The 17,831-nt window shown below is 53.5% G+C and overlaps 1 protein-coding gene across 1 annotated transcript in view; it reads left to right on the top strand.

Moving 5' to 3' along the window:
- Positions 1 to 12,217, top strand: part of SDHB (succinate dehydrogenase complex iron sulfur subunit B) — a 29,642-nt gene extending 17,425 nt beyond the window's left edge. The window contains exons 3-8 of the mRNA XM_002924016.4: positions 1,044 to 1,129; positions 3,717 to 3,853; positions 4,471 to 4,587; positions 7,429 to 7,530; positions 9,105 to 9,227; positions 11,988 to 12,217. Of these exons, the coding sequence (XP_002924062.2) occupies positions 1,044 to 1,129; positions 3,717 to 3,853; positions 4,471 to 4,587; positions 7,429 to 7,530; positions 9,105 to 9,227; positions 11,988 to 12,065 (643 nt within the window). The 3' untranslated portion in view covers positions 12,066 to 12,217. The remainder of the gene's footprint in view (positions 1 to 1,043; positions 1,130 to 3,716; positions 3,854 to 4,470; positions 4,588 to 7,428; positions 7,531 to 9,104; positions 9,228 to 11,987) is intronic.
- The last annotated feature ends 5,614 nt before the right edge of the window (positions 12,218 to 17,831 follow it).

Here is a 17,831-nt window from a genome sequence, read left to right as displayed (position 1 = left end):
GTGATTTTCAGAGATCTCCGATTAAAATACTGACAATGGTAAAATCCTCAAAATAGCCGAGGTTTTTAAAGGTCACAGTTCTGGGTGTTAGCAAAGACAGGGCGGTGGGCGGGGTATTTGCACTTTGCTGATAGAAGACGGGTAACTGGGCGTGTTAGCTAATCTCATGGTGATCGTTTCACAACATAGACACACCAGGTTCTGTGCCCACTGTCCTGCTTTACAGCCTACACGTTGTCCATGATGTCTCAGAGCTAGGAAACAAGGAAATCTGGATCACATAAAGGATATTTGGGGAGGGGGGCATATGTTGTTAAATGCCGGGCATAGAGAAGTACCCCGTGGCCAGAAATAGGTTTGTCGAGCGCTGGTCTGTGTCAGCTGCCATGAAAAGCACGGGCTTTCAGTTCATCTTTGTAAGAGTCCTGTGACATAAAGATCAGTTCCATTTTACAGACCGGGAAACAGGCTCAGAGAGCGTGAGCTGTTCCACAGAAATGCACCCTCTACACGATGATAATCGTGGTTAAACTAAGTGTATGCGGCAGACACTTCCTGCCTCATCTTCCTGTGTGTCAGGTCACCTGTGGGAGTCCCGTGAGATGTAGCCGCTGCTCTCTGCTTTGTAGGCGGGGAGCTGATGTCGGGGTTTGCCGAGAACCTAGTGAGTGTCCAAGCCAGGACTCTGACCCGCTTCTGGGACACCAGACCTGCGCTCCAGTTTCCAAGCCCAGTGCTACTGCCCTTCCCCCACTGCCCCCACGCGCCTGGACACTCCGTGCTTTGGAGTGGGGGACTGTCTCTCTACTCCTATAGCTTTCCTTTTCCTAGAAATGGATACGCAGTGCAACTCAGCCGTGCTTAAAACGTGTAAGAATACACAAAAATAAAAGTACGGAAGAAATTTGCCTGAGTGTGTCCTGAGAAAGCTAAATGAATAAGAAGAGCAGCTGACGGATGCAGATATCTCAGATCACATTATAATAAAGCGCGGGGAGATTGAACTTCCCATCGTTACAACTGGGGTTGTTGTTTTTGGTCAGATGTGGACCTATGGTGTTGGATGCTTTAATCAAGATTAAGAATGAAATGGATTCTACCTTGACCTTCCGAAGATCATGCAGAGAAGGTAAGCATCTCCTTCCTTGTTAGGCGTTAGACGCTCAGGCTCTGGCTCCAGGGCCTGCCACTGCTGAGCTGGCCTTCTGCGAGGTGACCTTGCTGGGCATTGCACTTCCTTTTCTTGGGTAGTTGCGCCAAACATTCCAAGGTTCTGGTTTCTGAGTTTTCTTCCCATCGAGAGCTTTGTGTCCTGTGGTTACTGCATCTGGGACCCTCGTGAGCTGCCGCACCCTTGGGGGACTAGCTCCCGCTGCTAGCAGCGACTGCCGCACCGCTGCTGAGTGCGTTCCTGGGCGGGAGGTGGGGGGGACAGTGGAGAGTTTCTGGTTGGTGCTTATGCGCACTTAACCCTTAACCAGCAGGGGATGCAGTGTGCCCCCAGCCCCCAGCATTGCGTGTGTACGTCTGTATAGAGCAGCTGCTCAGTAGGAACGTTCTGGGTGGGAACAGTTTCCCACAGTGTGCCGCTGGTGTCCGAGACGATTCTAGGCGGTGTTCAGACCAGCGTTCTTTACTGTAATAGCTGTGTACTTATGTGACATGTTAGAAAAATATAATTACTAATGACCGTGTAACAGCGATATAGTTTTTTAAAGTAAAACTGAGTTGATTTTGAGAAAACTCCTAAATAACCTGTCAGCAGCACTCGGACGTGGCACAGGGCTCATGGGTCCTGACGGCCGTAGAGCCCAGTCAGTGTGCCAGGCTCTGTTCTGTGCTCTTGATGGGGGATAGACCAGCACTGTCAGTGTTTGGGCCTGGGGAGGTTAAGGGACTTCCAGAAAAACACATAGATAGATAGTCGGGAGCCAGAAGTCAGGCAGAGTTGTCAGATTCCAGAACTGCACTCAGGCGGTATGCTCTGCAGGCCGGGTTTGGAAGACCAGGGATAAAACCAAAACAGGGTAGCTTGGGCCGCGACCAGTGTCGAAACTTCTTCCTAAAATGACCTTCCATAAAAGGAAAAATCACTACAGATACTGGCCCGTCACTTTTTGTCTGTGTTCTTCTGCACATTTCAGGTATTTCAGTCCTCCTCCTAAGACCTCGGCTTTGATTCAGCTAATCGCAGGATGGGATTTAGTGTACCAAATGCTGACAGATGTTGCGATAGGTTGGCTGAGTCCTGCTGTTAGGGAACCTTCTGCTGTAATTATATACCAGCCTTCCCCATGTAAGTCCTGGCAACACAGGAAATACAGATGCTTTCCAGTAACCTTACCCCATAAGACTTTCTCAGAGCCAAGAACATATGATGTGACCCATCTGGACTAAAAAAGTATGAGGCAGAATGATACTAATCGCCACTCCTCCTTATTCCCTTATTGACTGTAAAGAGAATTCTCTTGAAGACTCATTGGGTTTATTTTTTAAGTTATATACCATTTTTTATAAGAGCATACTTCTCTGGTTGGATGCCAAGCAGACATAAATATATTAATAGCATTCAGTCTCCTGGGAAACTTTTAGGAGTTTTTGCTTATGACAGGTCTTTGTGTTCTCTTACATGTTTACTAAGATTTACAGGAGGGCTCCTGGAGGGCAGTCAGTTCAGTTGAGTATCTGCCTTCGGCTCAGGTCATGATCCCAGGATCCTGGGATGGAGTCCCACGTCTGGCTTCTGGCCCAGCAGTGCGTCTGCTTCTCCCACTTACTCTCCATCTGTGCTCTCCCTCTCTCTCTCTCTCTCTCTCTCTCTCTCTCTCTCTGTCTCTCTCTCTCTCAAATAAATAAAACCTTTAAAAAAAAAAAAAAGAAGATTGACAGAAGAAGAGGGTGTGGTCTTACTAAAGTGATAACCCAGTTCAGGTTTCACAAGTAATCATAATTCTCTGGCCTGAGCTTCAAAAAAACAGCTTCAGAGAAGTGGGTTGAGATTGCATAGTCCTCTTTAAACTCTGAAATACCTAGGAAATTTCCATACACAGCAGATCAGTCCAGGCAGAGAAAAGTGTCGTTTTCAGGGTCCTTGGTCAGCACTTTCTTTTTGCTTGCTTTGCTTTCACATGAGGTCGTTCTTCTCGCTCGAAGGCCATGCTCGGGCCGATAATGTGGGTTTCATGTCCCCAGGGCAGCCCCTGTGCTGCTGGTTTTAGTGAGGACACTAGAGTAAGAGTGTATGTGGCTAATCCCCGTCCAGGCCTCAGCCGGAAGATGACCCGCATGGGGCTCATTGGCTTCTGGGTTCTTTCTGTCACAAGTTGAGTACAAATAACGGGCTTTTTAGAAAGTGGGTTGGGGTGCTAATTTATTTCTGAAAATGCATGACGCACGGCGCCAGGACCGGTGCGGGAACTCCGTGATGCCCACAGCGCCCCAGGCCCTTTCTGTCTCCAGTGGCATCTGTAGCGTGTCGATCCCAACCCCAGGGTTGCCTCCCGGTCACAGAATGGCATTTGGAACCACGGTCATTAGATCTACATTCTAGGCAGGAAGACGGAGGAGGACAAGAGCAATGGGGCACGTCTGCCACAGGTGTATTCCATGTCAGTGCTGCTCCCGATGGTGGGGGAGCGACATTCCAGAGAGAGTTTGAAGCTGGGTGGGCGGAACCTGGGTAAGCAAGTGTCAAACACGCTCTCTCTTTCTCTCAGGTATATGTGGCTCTTGTGCCATGAACATCAACGGAGGCAACACTCTGGCTTGCACCCGAAGGATCGACACCAACCTCAACAAAGTCTCCAAAATCTACCCTCTTCCGCATATGTATGTGATAAAGGATCTTGTTCCCGTGAGTTTCTGCCTCCCGCCTCTCTTCCGTCCCCCTCTGTCCCCCACTCCCCCCGCCCTCTTTTTTTATTTTCCGGGGAGAAGGGAAGAGGTGTGTGTGAGGGAGAGAGATGTTACCACTCTCTAGGGCAGGCTTTTTTTCCTGAGTTTAATTAAGGAATTTGAATGGTGGAAGATAAACACGCCTAGAAGATTCTCCAGCGGCTCATTGGGGAGGATTGTTTGGGAGTAACAGGGCATAGGATTTTAGAGTTGGAACAATCCCAGAATCACGAATTTGGCCATAACTACAAAGAATTCATGTGGAAAATACCAGTGGGGAAGGCAGCAGTTGTTACAGTTGTACTTTAATCTCAGCCTCCCCGTGTCTGAGCACCTTCACCGACTGGGCTGTGGGATTGGAAGATTTCCCAAGTGGATGAAAGATTTCTCAGCAACAATTAACACGGTGACCATTTCTCCTTCTGTCATCATTGCACGGATCCACGGCATGGAAAGAGAGTCAGACTTCTGGTGTGGGGTGGGGAAGTGGGCAGTGTCCAAGAAATGGGGTGAATGAGCAAGCTGGGGAGTGATGGTGGAATCTGACCCTTCTTTTCTTCTTCTTCTTCACCTCAGGACTTGAGCAACTTCTACGCTCAGTACAAATCCATTGAACCTTATTTGAAGAAGAAGGACGAATCCCAGGAGGGCAAGCAGCAGTATCTGCAGTCCATAGAAGACCGTGAGAAACTGGTCATTAGTCCCTGTTTGTTGTCTTGCTTTGAGGAATTTTGTTGCAAAGATGCTTGCCAGGGAACGTGGCATGGGGGTATGGGGCGGGGAGTAGCAGCATGGGACGCTGCAGACCATTTATGGAGTGTATTCTGGAAAGGATCTGCAGGAACACCTGTCCAGGGGCTGAGCACCCATCCTCGCAGGGGGTGGTGTGAACCCACAAGGGGCCCGCAGTGGACCAAGGATCCCGAGCACGTCTGCCCTGCCTGGAAGGGCAGGTGATTACCATGTTGCAGCATGTTTGTTTCAGAGAAAACCTGTACGCAAATGATCGGGTCTTGCCGAGGTGACAGGTCCGTCAGAGCGCTCTTTAACGGTGTGGGCACATGAGACACCTCCAGTCACCGGCAGTTGTGCTCCCACCCTGCATTACAGGTGGCAGCCAAACGGGGACTGGAACCTTGCAGTTCTTTCCTGACGCCAAGCGTCCGGGGATTGCTGGGTGGGGCGGTGACGGCTCTGTCACTGTCTTGGCGTTCCAGTGTCCAGGCTGTGAAGTCTTACAGTGAAGGGGTCATTCTCAAGTTTTCAGTCTCCTTCTCTGGCACTCTTCCCCCTGAGAAGCCTCTGATTTACACCTGCACTCCCTGCACCCTCGGTGTCCTTGTGGAGAGGGAGCAGCGGGAAGGGGACCCTATAGATGGCAGCATGTCTGCATGGGGCCAAGGACGTGTGCTGTGTCACAGTCCACACATCACATGTTCCTCCCATATGGCACTTCCCCGAAGAGTATCCCTGACAGGTGCCCCGCTAGCAGGCTGAGCGCACCTCCAGGACAGCGGCCGAGGCCCTGGCGAGGGTTATTTATCAAGACGTGTGAGGCATGTGGATGAGTACGTGCGGTGTACCTTCTAGAAGTCTTGGAGAATGTTGAGTCCCTCTTCTTTGCCCTGTAAAACTTAAAGAAAGGAGAGTCCTTGTGTGAGTGCCCAGCGCTCTTCGTGGATTGATGTAACGCAGCACGAGTTCCTTGTTCTCAGGACCGGGCTCTGCCCTGCATTCAGACTGCCCAGGGTGGCAGGGCCGGGTTGGTACTGGTCTCTCCGGGCCAACTCGCCCTCCCACATTCCACTTTCCTCCGGTAGGCAAGCCCCCAGCTAGGAACCGCCTCCTTGATGCGCCTAGTACCAGGGCATGAAGGGTCCCCCTGGGTGTGTTTTCTAGATAATCAAAGTTCACACATTTAAATACCAAACATTTGTTAAGCATTTTTCATTTCCTTAAATTAGTATGCTGAACATAACTTTTTCTCACAGTTTTAAACGCCATAATGCTCACTGTGGGTAATTGGAAAATACAGGTAACTATTTTTAAATACAAATAATCTGTAATATTCTAGCAGCCAAGGATAATGTCCATTGACAGTTACTTTTGTTTTTCCTTTATGGCTACATTACATTTTTATGTAGCTGGGATCAAAATGTAAATATGCTTTTGTATCCTGCCTTCTTCACTTATGTTATTTTGAGCATTTTCCCATGGTCTTAGGAATTCTTCATAAGCATTTGCTTGGACTTTGTTCAGCGACCTCAGTTGAATGCTCTGTGTATCATTTAACCATTCCACTACTGTTGGACAATGAAATTATTTCCAGTTGTTCACCATTACAAATAAGGCTGGATAAACATCTTTATCTTTCAAGTTCTAGCCAAAAATTTGAGTTCCTTTTCTTGTTACAGGTTTTTCTATAAGTGGACTAAAGAACATGACCATCACAAAGGCTCTTAAGTCTGTCATCCTGTGCTTTCTAGACCAGTGGGGCAGTTTGCACCCCCCCCCCACTCTCTGAACAGAACATCAATTTCGTTGAAGACTCACAGTTACAGTCATGACCGTCCGCTCTGTGTCATATTACTGTCAGTTGTCACTTCAGATGTCAGTGTGCCCCTTCTGTCTTGCTTTTTTTTTTTAATTTTATTTATTTATTTGACAGAGATAGAGACAGCCAGCGAGAGAGGGAACACAAGCAGGGGGAGTGGGAGAGGAAGAAGCAGGCTCCCAGCAGAGGAACCTGATGTGGGGCTCGATCCCATAATGCCGGGATCGCGCCCTGAGCCGAAGGCAGACCTTAACGGCTGTGCCACCCAGGCGCCCCTGTCTTGCTGCTTTTAATCAGTTTCTGTTTTCCGCAAAATCAGAAAGTCCAGTTTGTTGGAACTGGGTGGACAGATTGAGTCACTGGGGCAGGGTTCGAGTGCAGGCTGGCTTGCCAGAGTCGGACTGCCTGGAGTCCTGCCCCAGCGCTGGCTACTAGCAGCTGTGTGACCCTGGACCAATGACCTAACCTCTCTGGACGCTAGTAGTCCTCACGCCGTAGGATTGTTGGGGTGACCAAATGAGGGAAAGTGAGTTCGGTGCGTGGGGCTTATTTAGGATGATGTCCCCGATGCCAGTCCGGGCAGAGGCTGGTGTAGACTCCTGCATTCCCCCACATGCAGGTCCTTCCTCGTTTCTCCGGGAGTGCGTTCTGGGTGGTAAGGTGTGTGGGGTGGATCGGTTAGGTTTTTTTGGTTTTGTTTTTTTGAGATAACTGAGAGGTTACTGTTTATTAGAGGATAAGTGCTTGGACTTAAGAACTCTGGATTCTAACCCAGCAAATGTGTTCTAAGACATTTCTTATGGATCTAATCAATTTGAATCTAATAAACTTCTGTAAGCCAGCACTAAGATTTAGCCAAGAAAACTCACATGCAAGTAGGCACTTTGTTCACGCACTGACCCCAGACGTCACGATCAGTCGGCGGGAGACAGGACCGTGTCTTCCGTGGCGCTCGCCTGACCGCCCTTCCCCCCACACAGGACGGGCTGTACGAGTGTATCCTCTGTGCCTGCTGCAGCACCAGCTGCCCGAGCTACTGGTGGAACGGAGACAAATACCTGGGGCCTGCCGTTCTTATGCAGGTAAGGTGCTTCCTCGCTGCTCTGAGAGCACTTGTAACGGAGGCGTCCAGGGCGCCTGGCTGGCGCGGTCCATCGAGTGGCCGACTCTTGGTTTCGGCTCAGGTCATGATCGCAGGGTCCTGAGAGCCAGCCCTGCATCGGGCTCCACGCTCAAGGTGGAGTCTGCTTTTCTCCCTCTGCCCCTCCCTCTCTCTCTCTCTGCCCCTCCCGCTTGTTCTCTCTCCCCCCCAACCCCCCAATAAATGAATAAATAAATCTTTAAAAAAAAAAAAAAAGACATCCAAGAGGACAGCAGATTGTTGGAAACCAGGCGCCCCGACAGGCATCTGTTACAAACAGGGCAGTTGGCTGCGTTGTCTTCACTTGGCTTTCAGTAAATCTTCATCTGCAAAGTACCTCATTTCTGTGTGGTCAGGGCCACTCCAAGGCATGGTGGCACGCTTTTTGGTGAAATAGGCCTTGCAGGTGTTTCAAACGTTATCCCCTGTGCAGCTGGCTCTTGCCTACCCGCCAGCCGCTCTCCCCAGACCGCATCTGTCGGGTGGCCGCCCAGCTCCCTCACAGCGGGGGTTTCTGACGTGCATGTTGGGGGGAGAGATGTCATCGAGGGGTAGCTTCCCAGCCCTAAGGCTGGAGCTGGTTTCCAGGCTAATGAAAGCCTGGAGTCCTGGGCTTAGCGGTTACTCAGCAAGAAGGCAGCACTGCCTTCCGGGCACCGAAATGTGTATCGTTCACTGCAAAGAAACTGCTTCGGTTCCCAGAAAGATGTGCTTTTTAAATCTGTGGTCAGTGCTTTTCACAGATTCCCAGCTCCAAAAAACAAGTTCTCATTTCTCATCTTCCCACAAAAAGGGAAGTTACATGCTGTGTGACCACTTAGCAGTATTGATTTCCATCCACATAAAAGATGGAGTGACGAGGCGCAGTCCCAGTGGGCGTCTGCACCCGCGCTGCGAGCTGGCGGGGAGCAGAGCTCCCTCTGCCTCTCTGCGCCCCCCGCCCGTGCTGCTGCGGTCAGCTGCCTTCGGCCGGCTTGTGCCAGGCTCCGGGCGGACTGACCAGTTACAAGAGTCCACCCGTGGAACATACTATCTCTGGACAGATCTCTAAAGTCATCAGTCAGCTGGGAGACCATAGGTGGGTGCTGTAAAGACAGAGTCATGTGATACTGCCCCTGCCTTGCCTCACTCATAGAATCTGCCCAGGAAGCCATTGAGCACCTTGAAATAATGAAACAAAGCCTAATCACATGTAATGAAGCACCGGGGTACCCGGTGCCGTGCGCCCCAGTGGGGGGGGGGGACGTGTGAATCGAGAGTTCTAGACGAGGGACCTATCCTTCAAAGATGGCAGGAACTACGGAGCAGAGACAGGCCTCTAAGCTGANAGGGGGGGAACGTGTGAATCAAGAGTTCTAGACGAGGGACCTATCCTTCAAAGATGGCAGGAACTACGGAGCAGAGACAGGCCTCTAAGCTGAGGGACTCCCTTTCTGCGGCTCCCCCGGGGCTCTGGGCTGGCCGGTTGCGTTGCCAGCAGGGCTCATCAGCCCCCCCCACCCCCCGGCTCCCCAGGCGTACCGCTGGATGATTGACTCGAGAGATGACTTCACGGAGGAGCGCCTGGCCAAGCTGCAGGACCCGTTCTCCCTGTACCGCTGCCATACCATCATGAACTGCACCAGGACCTGCCCCAAGGTATGCGGCCCCACCCCTGCCACCTGGGCTCCTGGAGAGGGGCCAGAGAGCGCCGTCCCCTGGTGGTGAGCCCAGGGGCTAGGGGGCACCTGGCTGCAAGGACCAGGCTGGCTCGGGCCCCGCCCCCTCGGGAGAAAGGTTTACTTGCAGGGCACACAAGGGCCTGAGGGAGTCGGGGATGCCCCAGGAATCCCTGAACAGAAACCTGTGCTCTCCCTGACTCCGCAGGACCCACAAGAGGAAGGGTAGCAGAAGGCAGGGAGCTGTGGTGACCGGATTCCTGCTCTGTGTCGCAGGGTCGCCGGCTCACAGCGTTGCTGCCAACGTGCCGTGCTCTGGCAGCCAGCCCCTTTCTCACGGCTTCCCTCGGTCTGGGCTCTGCTCAGCCTGTTTTCACTCCCGCTCCCCGCTCATCCTCCTGCGTTCTGCTCTCACCCTGACCTTCGGCTTCTGCCACCTGTCCGTCTTCTCTCAGTCTGTCCGTTGAGCCCGCTGTGGACTGGCTGCCCTCTGGTCAGGTGCCAGCCCTGGTCCGGTCAGCGGGCAGGGAGCAGCCAGGGCCACGCGGCCCAGGACACGGCTGCCCTTGGAGCAGAAACTGCGGGCAGAGCAGGGTCCCTGAAGGAGGCAGCAAGGGAGCGGGCAGCAAGATGGAAAACTCTAGGGCAACCAGTTAGCAGTTTTTTAAAAGGGGGTGGGGGGAGATAGCGTAGCTTAAACAGGAAATCGAGACTGGCTAATTCCCTTCCTTTTTGCCTGGACACCATGTTTCCGGGGACCCCGTCTCTACGACGATGCTTCTCATGGTCTGGCAACAGTGGGGCCTGGCAGGGGCCCCCAGGCTCTGCTCCCCAGGACTTCTAACTTGGGGGGCAAGTTAAGGCACCGACGTGCTTACAACAGCGTCTAGCACACGGTGAGCCCTCCGTAGATGGGCCCGCAGACCGGGGCCCGGCCTGTGAGGCTGTCAGAAGAGGCAGCTCCCAGGGTAGGCCGCGCTGTCGAGTTTCTCGAGAGCTCCGCGTGGCATCTGAGGTGCGTTCCCCGGGCAGGTGCCTCTGCAGCAGACGGGCATAGAGGCCTGTGGGATGTCTGTGACCTGTGGGGCTAGACGAGGCCAGGGTTGTGTGAGCTGGAAGGGTCCCTTTCACTGTCACAGATGGGAAAGCTGGACCCTGGGCAGGAGTTGGGGGACGGGGGCGGCCAGCGACTTGCCGAGGTTGCTATTGGGGCAGGGCAGGGCCGGGTAAGCAGGCCCCCGGACTCCCAGACCTGTCTCTTCCTGCGGCCCCTGATGAGGTGCGCCGAGCTGCCGAGTCCGGCCATAAACGGGGGGCGGGGGGTGGGGTGTGCAGTGCTGGACAGGCTGCTCCATGGAGGCCCTTCCACGGGTTTCACGCGGCACACGAACACACAGGTCCTGTTCTGTCTCACGCTGCCTTGTCCCCTTAATTTACTTGGTAGACCATTCCGTGTCAGTCTTTGAAGAGTGTCCTCTCTCCCTTCCTTTCTCTCTGAAGATCTCGTTTCTTTTCTTCTTTCTTTCTTTCCACACACTTTTTTTTTTTTTCCACCACGGAAGTGCTTTTTTTGGCAGTAGAGTTGCACGGACACAAGTTTCTCAGCTGGGTGGGAGGAGGCGGTCACAAGTCTAGACGGTACCAGGAGCGAGGGAGAGTAGACGGCGCAGAAGTCTGCGTCCCCGGGAGCATCCAAGTCTCGGCGTTCCACAGTGGCCCGTGGGTCTCCTCCGACCCTCCTGTTTCAGGGCTTCCCAGGACAACCTCCTTGGCCTCGGAAGGCGTCCTCGTTCCTGGGCCAGAGCCCTAGGGGGCAGGAGGGCGGGGCGGCCCTGCGTGGGGACCACAGGGCATGGGGACCTCAGGGCACATGGCACCACCAGCTCCATAGCCCAGCATGGGGGGCCGGGCCGGCCGTAGAGCATCAGGCCCTGGGGAGTCTGGTGTAGGCAGGGGGTCCGGGGGGCCCGGCCAGGTGGCTGAGTGGCTTGGTCTCAGGCAGAGCCGGGCGCTTGGCACCAGGGAGAAAGTTGTTACAAATGCTGCCACCTCCTCCACTCCTCCGTCTTCTCTGCATGCTTGTTGACGATGTTTGCATACGGACTCAGGGCCCTTGAATTTCTTGCCGCTGAGAGGACGTGGCCATGTATCCTTGGCCAGTTCCTGGGTGTTAGACGTGACGGACTTCTGCGTCCTGCTCAGGGTCTTCACGGCCCATCTTCTGGGCCTCTTTCCACACACTTCAGTGTCAGGGTTAGAGGTGTCCTGCTAAAACGGGGGACTCTCTTCTAATCTCGGAGGCGTCCTTGTCTCGTGTTGCCACATCCTCACCTGTCTCCCTGCCTGTAGGAGGTCCGCCCTCGCAGGGATCCGGCATGGCCGGCCAGTCACTGCTGATGGTGCCTAGGAGCGGCCACCAGGGGGGTTCGCTGCCGGTACCCATTGGAAACGTGTGAGGGACCGAGGGCCACTGGCTGGCTGGGACACTGGCCATGGCCGTGAAAGAGCTGCCCCCTCCTGGGTGTGTGTGCGTTTCGAGCACGCGGCCCACGGGGGTGCTGCCCTGGGCGTCTGCTGGCGGACGTGGGAGAGCCCTGAGGCCGGGCCCCTGGCGGTGGAAGGACATGGTTTGCATGCACCTTGCTTTGACCCTGTTGCTGCGGGGGGATCGCCCGAGGCCCTGGGTTCTTCATTCACTCTTGCTTACCCGGTGACATCAGTTGTCTCCTCTTCTCTCAAGGGGCTGAATCCAGGCAAAGCTATTGCTGAAATCAAGAAAATGATGGCCACCTACACGGGGAAGAAAGCGTCTGTGTAACTGCCCCCACGCCAGCCTGACAGCCAGCTCGGCTGGACGTGCTTTATATCTGCTTCCAGTCCCTTCAGAGGTCTTGATTTTCCATGAGGACAGCATGTATAATAAAGAGTTTAAGAAATAAATAAATGTTATTCTACTTTAGTAACAAAAAAGCTCGCCTGTTCCTTTTACTTGCTAAAGAGGAATGCACGGGTGCCAGAGGGAAGCGTCCTTGTGCTTGGAGAGGGCCCCGGGGTTCCTGCACTGAGCCCCTGGGGATGGGGTGGGGGCCTCTTCCCTTTGCCTCTCCCCGGCTGGACGCCCCTGGACGGGCTCCTTCTCCTCTTAGCCTCTCTGTCCATCTGTACAGGGAGGGTGGTGACGATGCTCGCCTCACCCCTGGCTGCGGGACTCGCCAAGTGTTAGCTTTCGTCCTTACGCAGCCTCCCGGATTGGAACTAAAGCCGCGCCTTGCTAAGTTGAGGCGAGGTTAGCGGCCTCCAGCGCAGAGCAATGACCGGTCCGCTGTGACCTTGGGTACCACGGCTGACCTCAAGGGGCGTCCCCAGCAAGCACGGATTCCCGGCATGGCTGCCTGGGCCGTGAGGCTCTCCCACCAAGGCAGCACCGCTCTCTGAAAAGCCAGACAGTGCTAAAGTGAGTCAGGGTGGAAGTGAAAGGCCCTCCAGACCCCAAGTCACTCACCCCACCCCCCACTGACAGTTGTATTTCCTCCCAGACCTTTCTGTGTTGACAAACGGGCACACAGAAAGCTTTCCCTTCAAAATCAGGGCGTGATATGGGGCGCCTGGGTGACTCAAGTCCGTTAAGCATCCGACTCAGGTCGTGATCTCAGAGTCATGAGAACGAGCCCCGTGTCGGGCTGAGCATAGAGTCCACTTGGGGTTCTCTCTCTCAAATAAAATCTTAAATAAAATCTTAAAAAAAAAAAAAGGGTGTGATATAACCTGTCCACTTTCATTTTTCCTCTTTCTTCTTGTGGTCACATACACGTAACAAAACTGATGTTCTTAGCCATTGTTAGTGTGCTGTTCGCGGCGTTCCATACGTTCACATCGCTGTGCAACCAGTGTCCAGAACCCTGCGTCCTGCAGAACTCGTCCTTGTGAAACAGCTCCCCCGCCCCGGCCACCGCCCTTGTACTTTCTGTTTCTGTGACTTTGACGACTCGCCCTCCTGTGAGTGGAATCATACAGTATTTTGTCTTCAGTAACACTTCACTTGCCATAAAGTTCTCAAGGTTCATCCGTGTTGTAGCCTGTGTCAGAACCACTTTCCTTTTTTTTTTTTTTTTTTTTTTAAAAATTTTTTNTTATTTTTAAGCAGCACCTGGGTGGTGCAGTCCGGTAAGCGTCCGACTCTGGATTTCAGCTTGGGTCATGGAATCGAGCCCTGCCTCGGGCCCTGCACTGTGCAGGGAGGCTACTGGTGATTCTCACTGCCCCTCCCAGACTCCCCCACCCCCCCAGTGCGTGCTCTCTCGCTTAAAAAAAAAAAATTTAATCTCTACACCTCACGTGGGGCTCGAACCCACAACCCCAAGATCAAGAGTCACATGTCCCTGGGGCGCCTGGGTGGCTCAGTCGTTAACCGTCTGCCTTCAGCTCAGGTCATGATCCCAGGGTTATGGGATCGAGCCCCGCATCGGGTTCCCTGCTCAGCGGGAAGCCTGCTTCTCCCTCTGCCACTCCCCCTGCTTGTGTTCCCTCTCGCTGTCTCTCTCTCTCAAATAAATAAAAATCTTTAAAAAAAAAAAAAAAGAGTCCCGTGTCCCACTGAGCCAGCCATGTGCCCCAGAACTTTGTAAGGCTGAAGAGTATTCCCTTGTGTGTAGACACCACGTTTCGTGGGTTCACCCATCCCTCAGTAGACACTTGGGTTGCTTCCACGTTTTTTAGCTATTGTGAATGACAGCAGCGTGCTGGTGTTACCCCACAATATGTAAGGGCCTCTTTGGTGCTGATAAAGCTCTACCTGTGTGTGTCATTCAAATTCCGCCTGAGCCTCTCGAACCCCGGGTTTGTGCTCGAGGGGCAGGTGCACGGTCACGGCCCTGCGGCTGCTGCCCATTCGACCATCCTCTCCCTGGGGAACACTCCAGGGCTGCTCTTCCACCCACAGCAGTGAGATCAGCAGTGAGATCAGCCGGGAAACAAAGGCTCCTTGCTTCATGAGGCAGGAGGCGAAGAACAATGTCTGACTCACCCAGGATGAACCTTAATGAGCGTTTCTGGCTTGGAAAAGGGGCAGCTCAAAAGCACTCGCTCCAGCATTACGAGAGGCCAGGCGCTGGGGGGAGAGATGAGCAAGATGTCCTCCCTGCCACCGAGGAGCCCAAGTCGCCAAAGTAAAAAGGATCAGACACCGATTTATTAGAAATTCACAACAGAGTCTTCGCCCTGAAGTGTTGCATCTCAAATTCTTGACCACCCCTGTAAGACCACACGGTACCCCGTCCTCAGGTGCCAGAGCATCCATTCAGAAGTGGGAACCGAAAAAGCCCCGGCACCCCCCACGCCTTCCACGCCCACTCACACCCGTCCACCTCTGTCAGCCCCCGGAAGGTCACAGTCCTCGGATCCACGCATGATCTGACTTTGTCCCTCACGCCTGGACAGGTAGAGAAAGACGGGTTTTCTCGAGAAGAGCGTCAGGGCACGTAATGACAAGCTCTGCACCACCCGCTCCGGGGGACGAGGCAGTGTCCCGTCCTGGGAGCTGTCACCGAAGATCAGCTTCCGCACCCGTCAGATCCGTGACCGCCGGCCACTCTGACCCCATCTCAAACCGGGGCCAAATGGGAAGGTGTGAACCACCCATAGTTGCATTTAAATCTTTCTCTGGATTGCAGGCAAACGTTCCATCTCAACAGTCACAGAGAGTTTTCCAGTAAAAACTTCAGACCTGAGCAGAAAGATGGTATTTTGTCCCTTACGCTACTTGTGGGCCCCCGACCATGTCCAGACGATGTGCCGACATTCACAAAAGTAACACTGTGGAATTCCTCGAGTTTCTCTAAGATGGGACCCAGCCATCTTTTCTTCCCTGGTCTTTGGGCAACTTGAACCTCTGGCTTCTGTTTTCCTATCTATAAAATGGGAATTAACAGCATTCCCCACTCAGAATTGTGGTTCAATTCCAAATGAGAATAAATGGGAGTTCTCACGCCCCCCCCCCAAAAAAAGTAAATATGTGTATTGATAGATATGTGAGCTCAAGGAAGAGAATCCTTTATACCTCAAAAAAGTTGAAAAATTTTTTAAATAAATACTTAACATATTAATTTTCAAAAAAATTAAGACGAATGGGAAAGCATGTAGCCTGCAGAAGAGCAAATGCTCCAGAAACGCAATTCAGCTGATTTGTCTCAAATCCGCACAGCGCGCGGAAGTCCCCCTCAGAGCTGCAGGGACCACCCGGGACTTCCGGTCCCAGCCCCCTGCACCTGATGACCTGGAATGTGTCTCACCCGCCTGGCCAGAGCGGGGGACATCCCGTCCAGGGGATGGTTTTTCTGGGCAGGACCAAGAGCGCGTATTTCTCACATCACACTGACCGCTCAGTGCAAGGACAGAGCGCCTACGGCCGACCCCAACACCCAAATTATCTCCTGCCCTTCTCCTCGCCCAGGAGACGACAACACAAATTGCTGAAACCCCACTTTATGTGTCTAGACAGCCATCATCTTGTCATGGGGTGTGTTACCAGGTGAGAAAACCCACTTTTGTTGCAAAAATCTAGTGAAACTGGCAAAATTGAGAAGTAAGGCAATGCTCCCGAATAAACTGGTTCACACTCGTGACTTGTCAAACCTTTTGCCACTTGGACGAGGCCTATCTTATGTCCTGCTCAGGGGCCCCCAAGGGAGCAGCGACTTTGCAAGGAAAATTCCTTGATGGGTTCTGACCCACAGGTGACTGGAGCCCAGCCCACAGACCGCTCAGAGGACCACACAGTGAGAGCCACTTCCCCAAAGGTAACCCCAGCAGACGGCAGGGCCTTCCACATCCTCTGTGGTTCGGGACGAAGCTTCCTCTGGCCTCCTGCCCGTCCAGGCGATGGGCGGAGCAGCAGGTGCAGCTCCTTCCCACATGGCTCAGAGGGTAGAGCCTCTTCAAAGCCCAGCCCCATGAGCACTGTGAATGAGGGGACCAATCCGGCAAGGCAGTCCCTGAGCCCCCTGCTTTCGTGACGCCTCCAGCCCAGCGCCAGGAACTAAAGAAAGCAACCAGCTTCCACCAAGCACCTGCTGGTCTCATTCCACCCTCTGAACAGCTTCCGTTCTGCACAGCAGCAGAGGGGCTCAGAGAGGGAAAGTGACTGTTGTAAGCTCACACAACCAGAAAGTGCCAGATGCACATTGTAACGCAGGTCTCTGGGGCCAGAGCCCAGCCCCGGTCCCCGTACCACACTGCCTCTTGACAAGGCCATCCTAGCAGGCCACTTCTCTGAACACAGCCATTCTGCCTGCCGGGGGGCTCTGGGTTCCCTGGGGCAAGAAGTCCATCAGGCATTAGGCTAGGGTCTGGAGGAGGACATAGGGACTCTGAGAAATAGCCCACCCGCACTGGAAATGTCATCAGCAGATGACACAGGACATCTCAAAGGAGGGAAGCCAGCCGCATCCCCCAGGTGGTCAAGCAGCTCCGCCAGCAGCCCGCCCGAGCTCAGCAAGCGGCTCCGTTGTCCCCCACCTGCTCAGAGCAGAACCCCGGAGCATCTCTGATCCACGCTCCTGCCCTCCACTCCCGCCCATCAGCAAATGCTGCCAACATTTGCTCCTTTAGCAAAGGTACATATGAGTTCTTGCCATGTATCAGGTACCGTCAAGGCCTTCCCTGCTTTCCCTTCTGGAGTCTGTCCTGCACCATTACCCCTGCATCGAAGTTCTGGCTCCTTCCAGCCCTTTCCATGACAGGTTATTGTTGGAGTTTTTGTCTGCCTGCCTTCGGCTGCTCCCCGTGTCTGTCTCATTCACCGTCATGTTCTCAGCTCCTAGAACAGTGCCTGGCATGCCACAGGTCACACTGGATGGACGATGGATCGGGCCAGTCCTATCCTGGCCCTAATACAATCCTTCCCCGATTTGCCCCAGACCCTGGGGTCTCTGATTCACCGTCCTCCTTTGGAGGTCCTTAGTCCAGAAGCCACCGACCCCAGGGTCAGGGGACACCATGTCTGCACCTGTCACAATGGGGGATGAGGCGTCCAGTGCCTGTCAGGGCCTCCATGCGTCCCACCTGTGCAGGTGTGTCTGCAGTCATGATGTGAGGCGTCTGGGGTCTGGGCTATCCCTCCGCTCTTCCTCTGGCATTTCAGACACCTCCCAAGCATCCCGACAGAGTCTCCTCGTGTCCACACACATGTCCGAGTCCCTGAGTCTTTGGGCAGGCGTGTCTTCCTTCTTTGACATTTACCAAGCCATGCCAGGTGCTGTCCCAAGTGTTTTACGTGTTTCCTCATGTGAGCCTCACAACAACTCTATGAGGCAGGCATCGCTGATGCCATTGCCATCCTGTAGGTTAAGAAAGGAGGCCCAGAGAGGTAGGTGACTTGCCCAAGGTCACACAGCCTGAAAAAGATGGAGGCCAGCTTGAAGCCGCAAGCATAGCCCTTAACTACTACGGTACGCAGCTGGGGCTGACTCCATGTGTGCAGTGCACGGAGGGGGGGGTTATATCTGCGTTTCTGAGTGTCACACCACTGTTGTGTATGTGTGCACTTTCTCTACGTGTCACCTCTGTGTGTGACTCTGTGTGTGTGTGT

The sequence above is a fragment of the Ailuropoda melanoleuca genome, chromosome 11 (genome assembly GCF_002007445.2).
Source record: "Ailuropoda melanoleuca isolate Jingjing chromosome 11, ASM200744v2, whole genome shotgun sequence".
NCBI lineage: Eukaryota > Metazoa > Chordata > Mammalia > Carnivora > Ursidae > Ailuropoda > Ailuropoda melanoleuca.
Note: the sequence above shows the minus strand (reverse complement) of the source record. Positions and strands in the feature narration are given on the sequence as shown.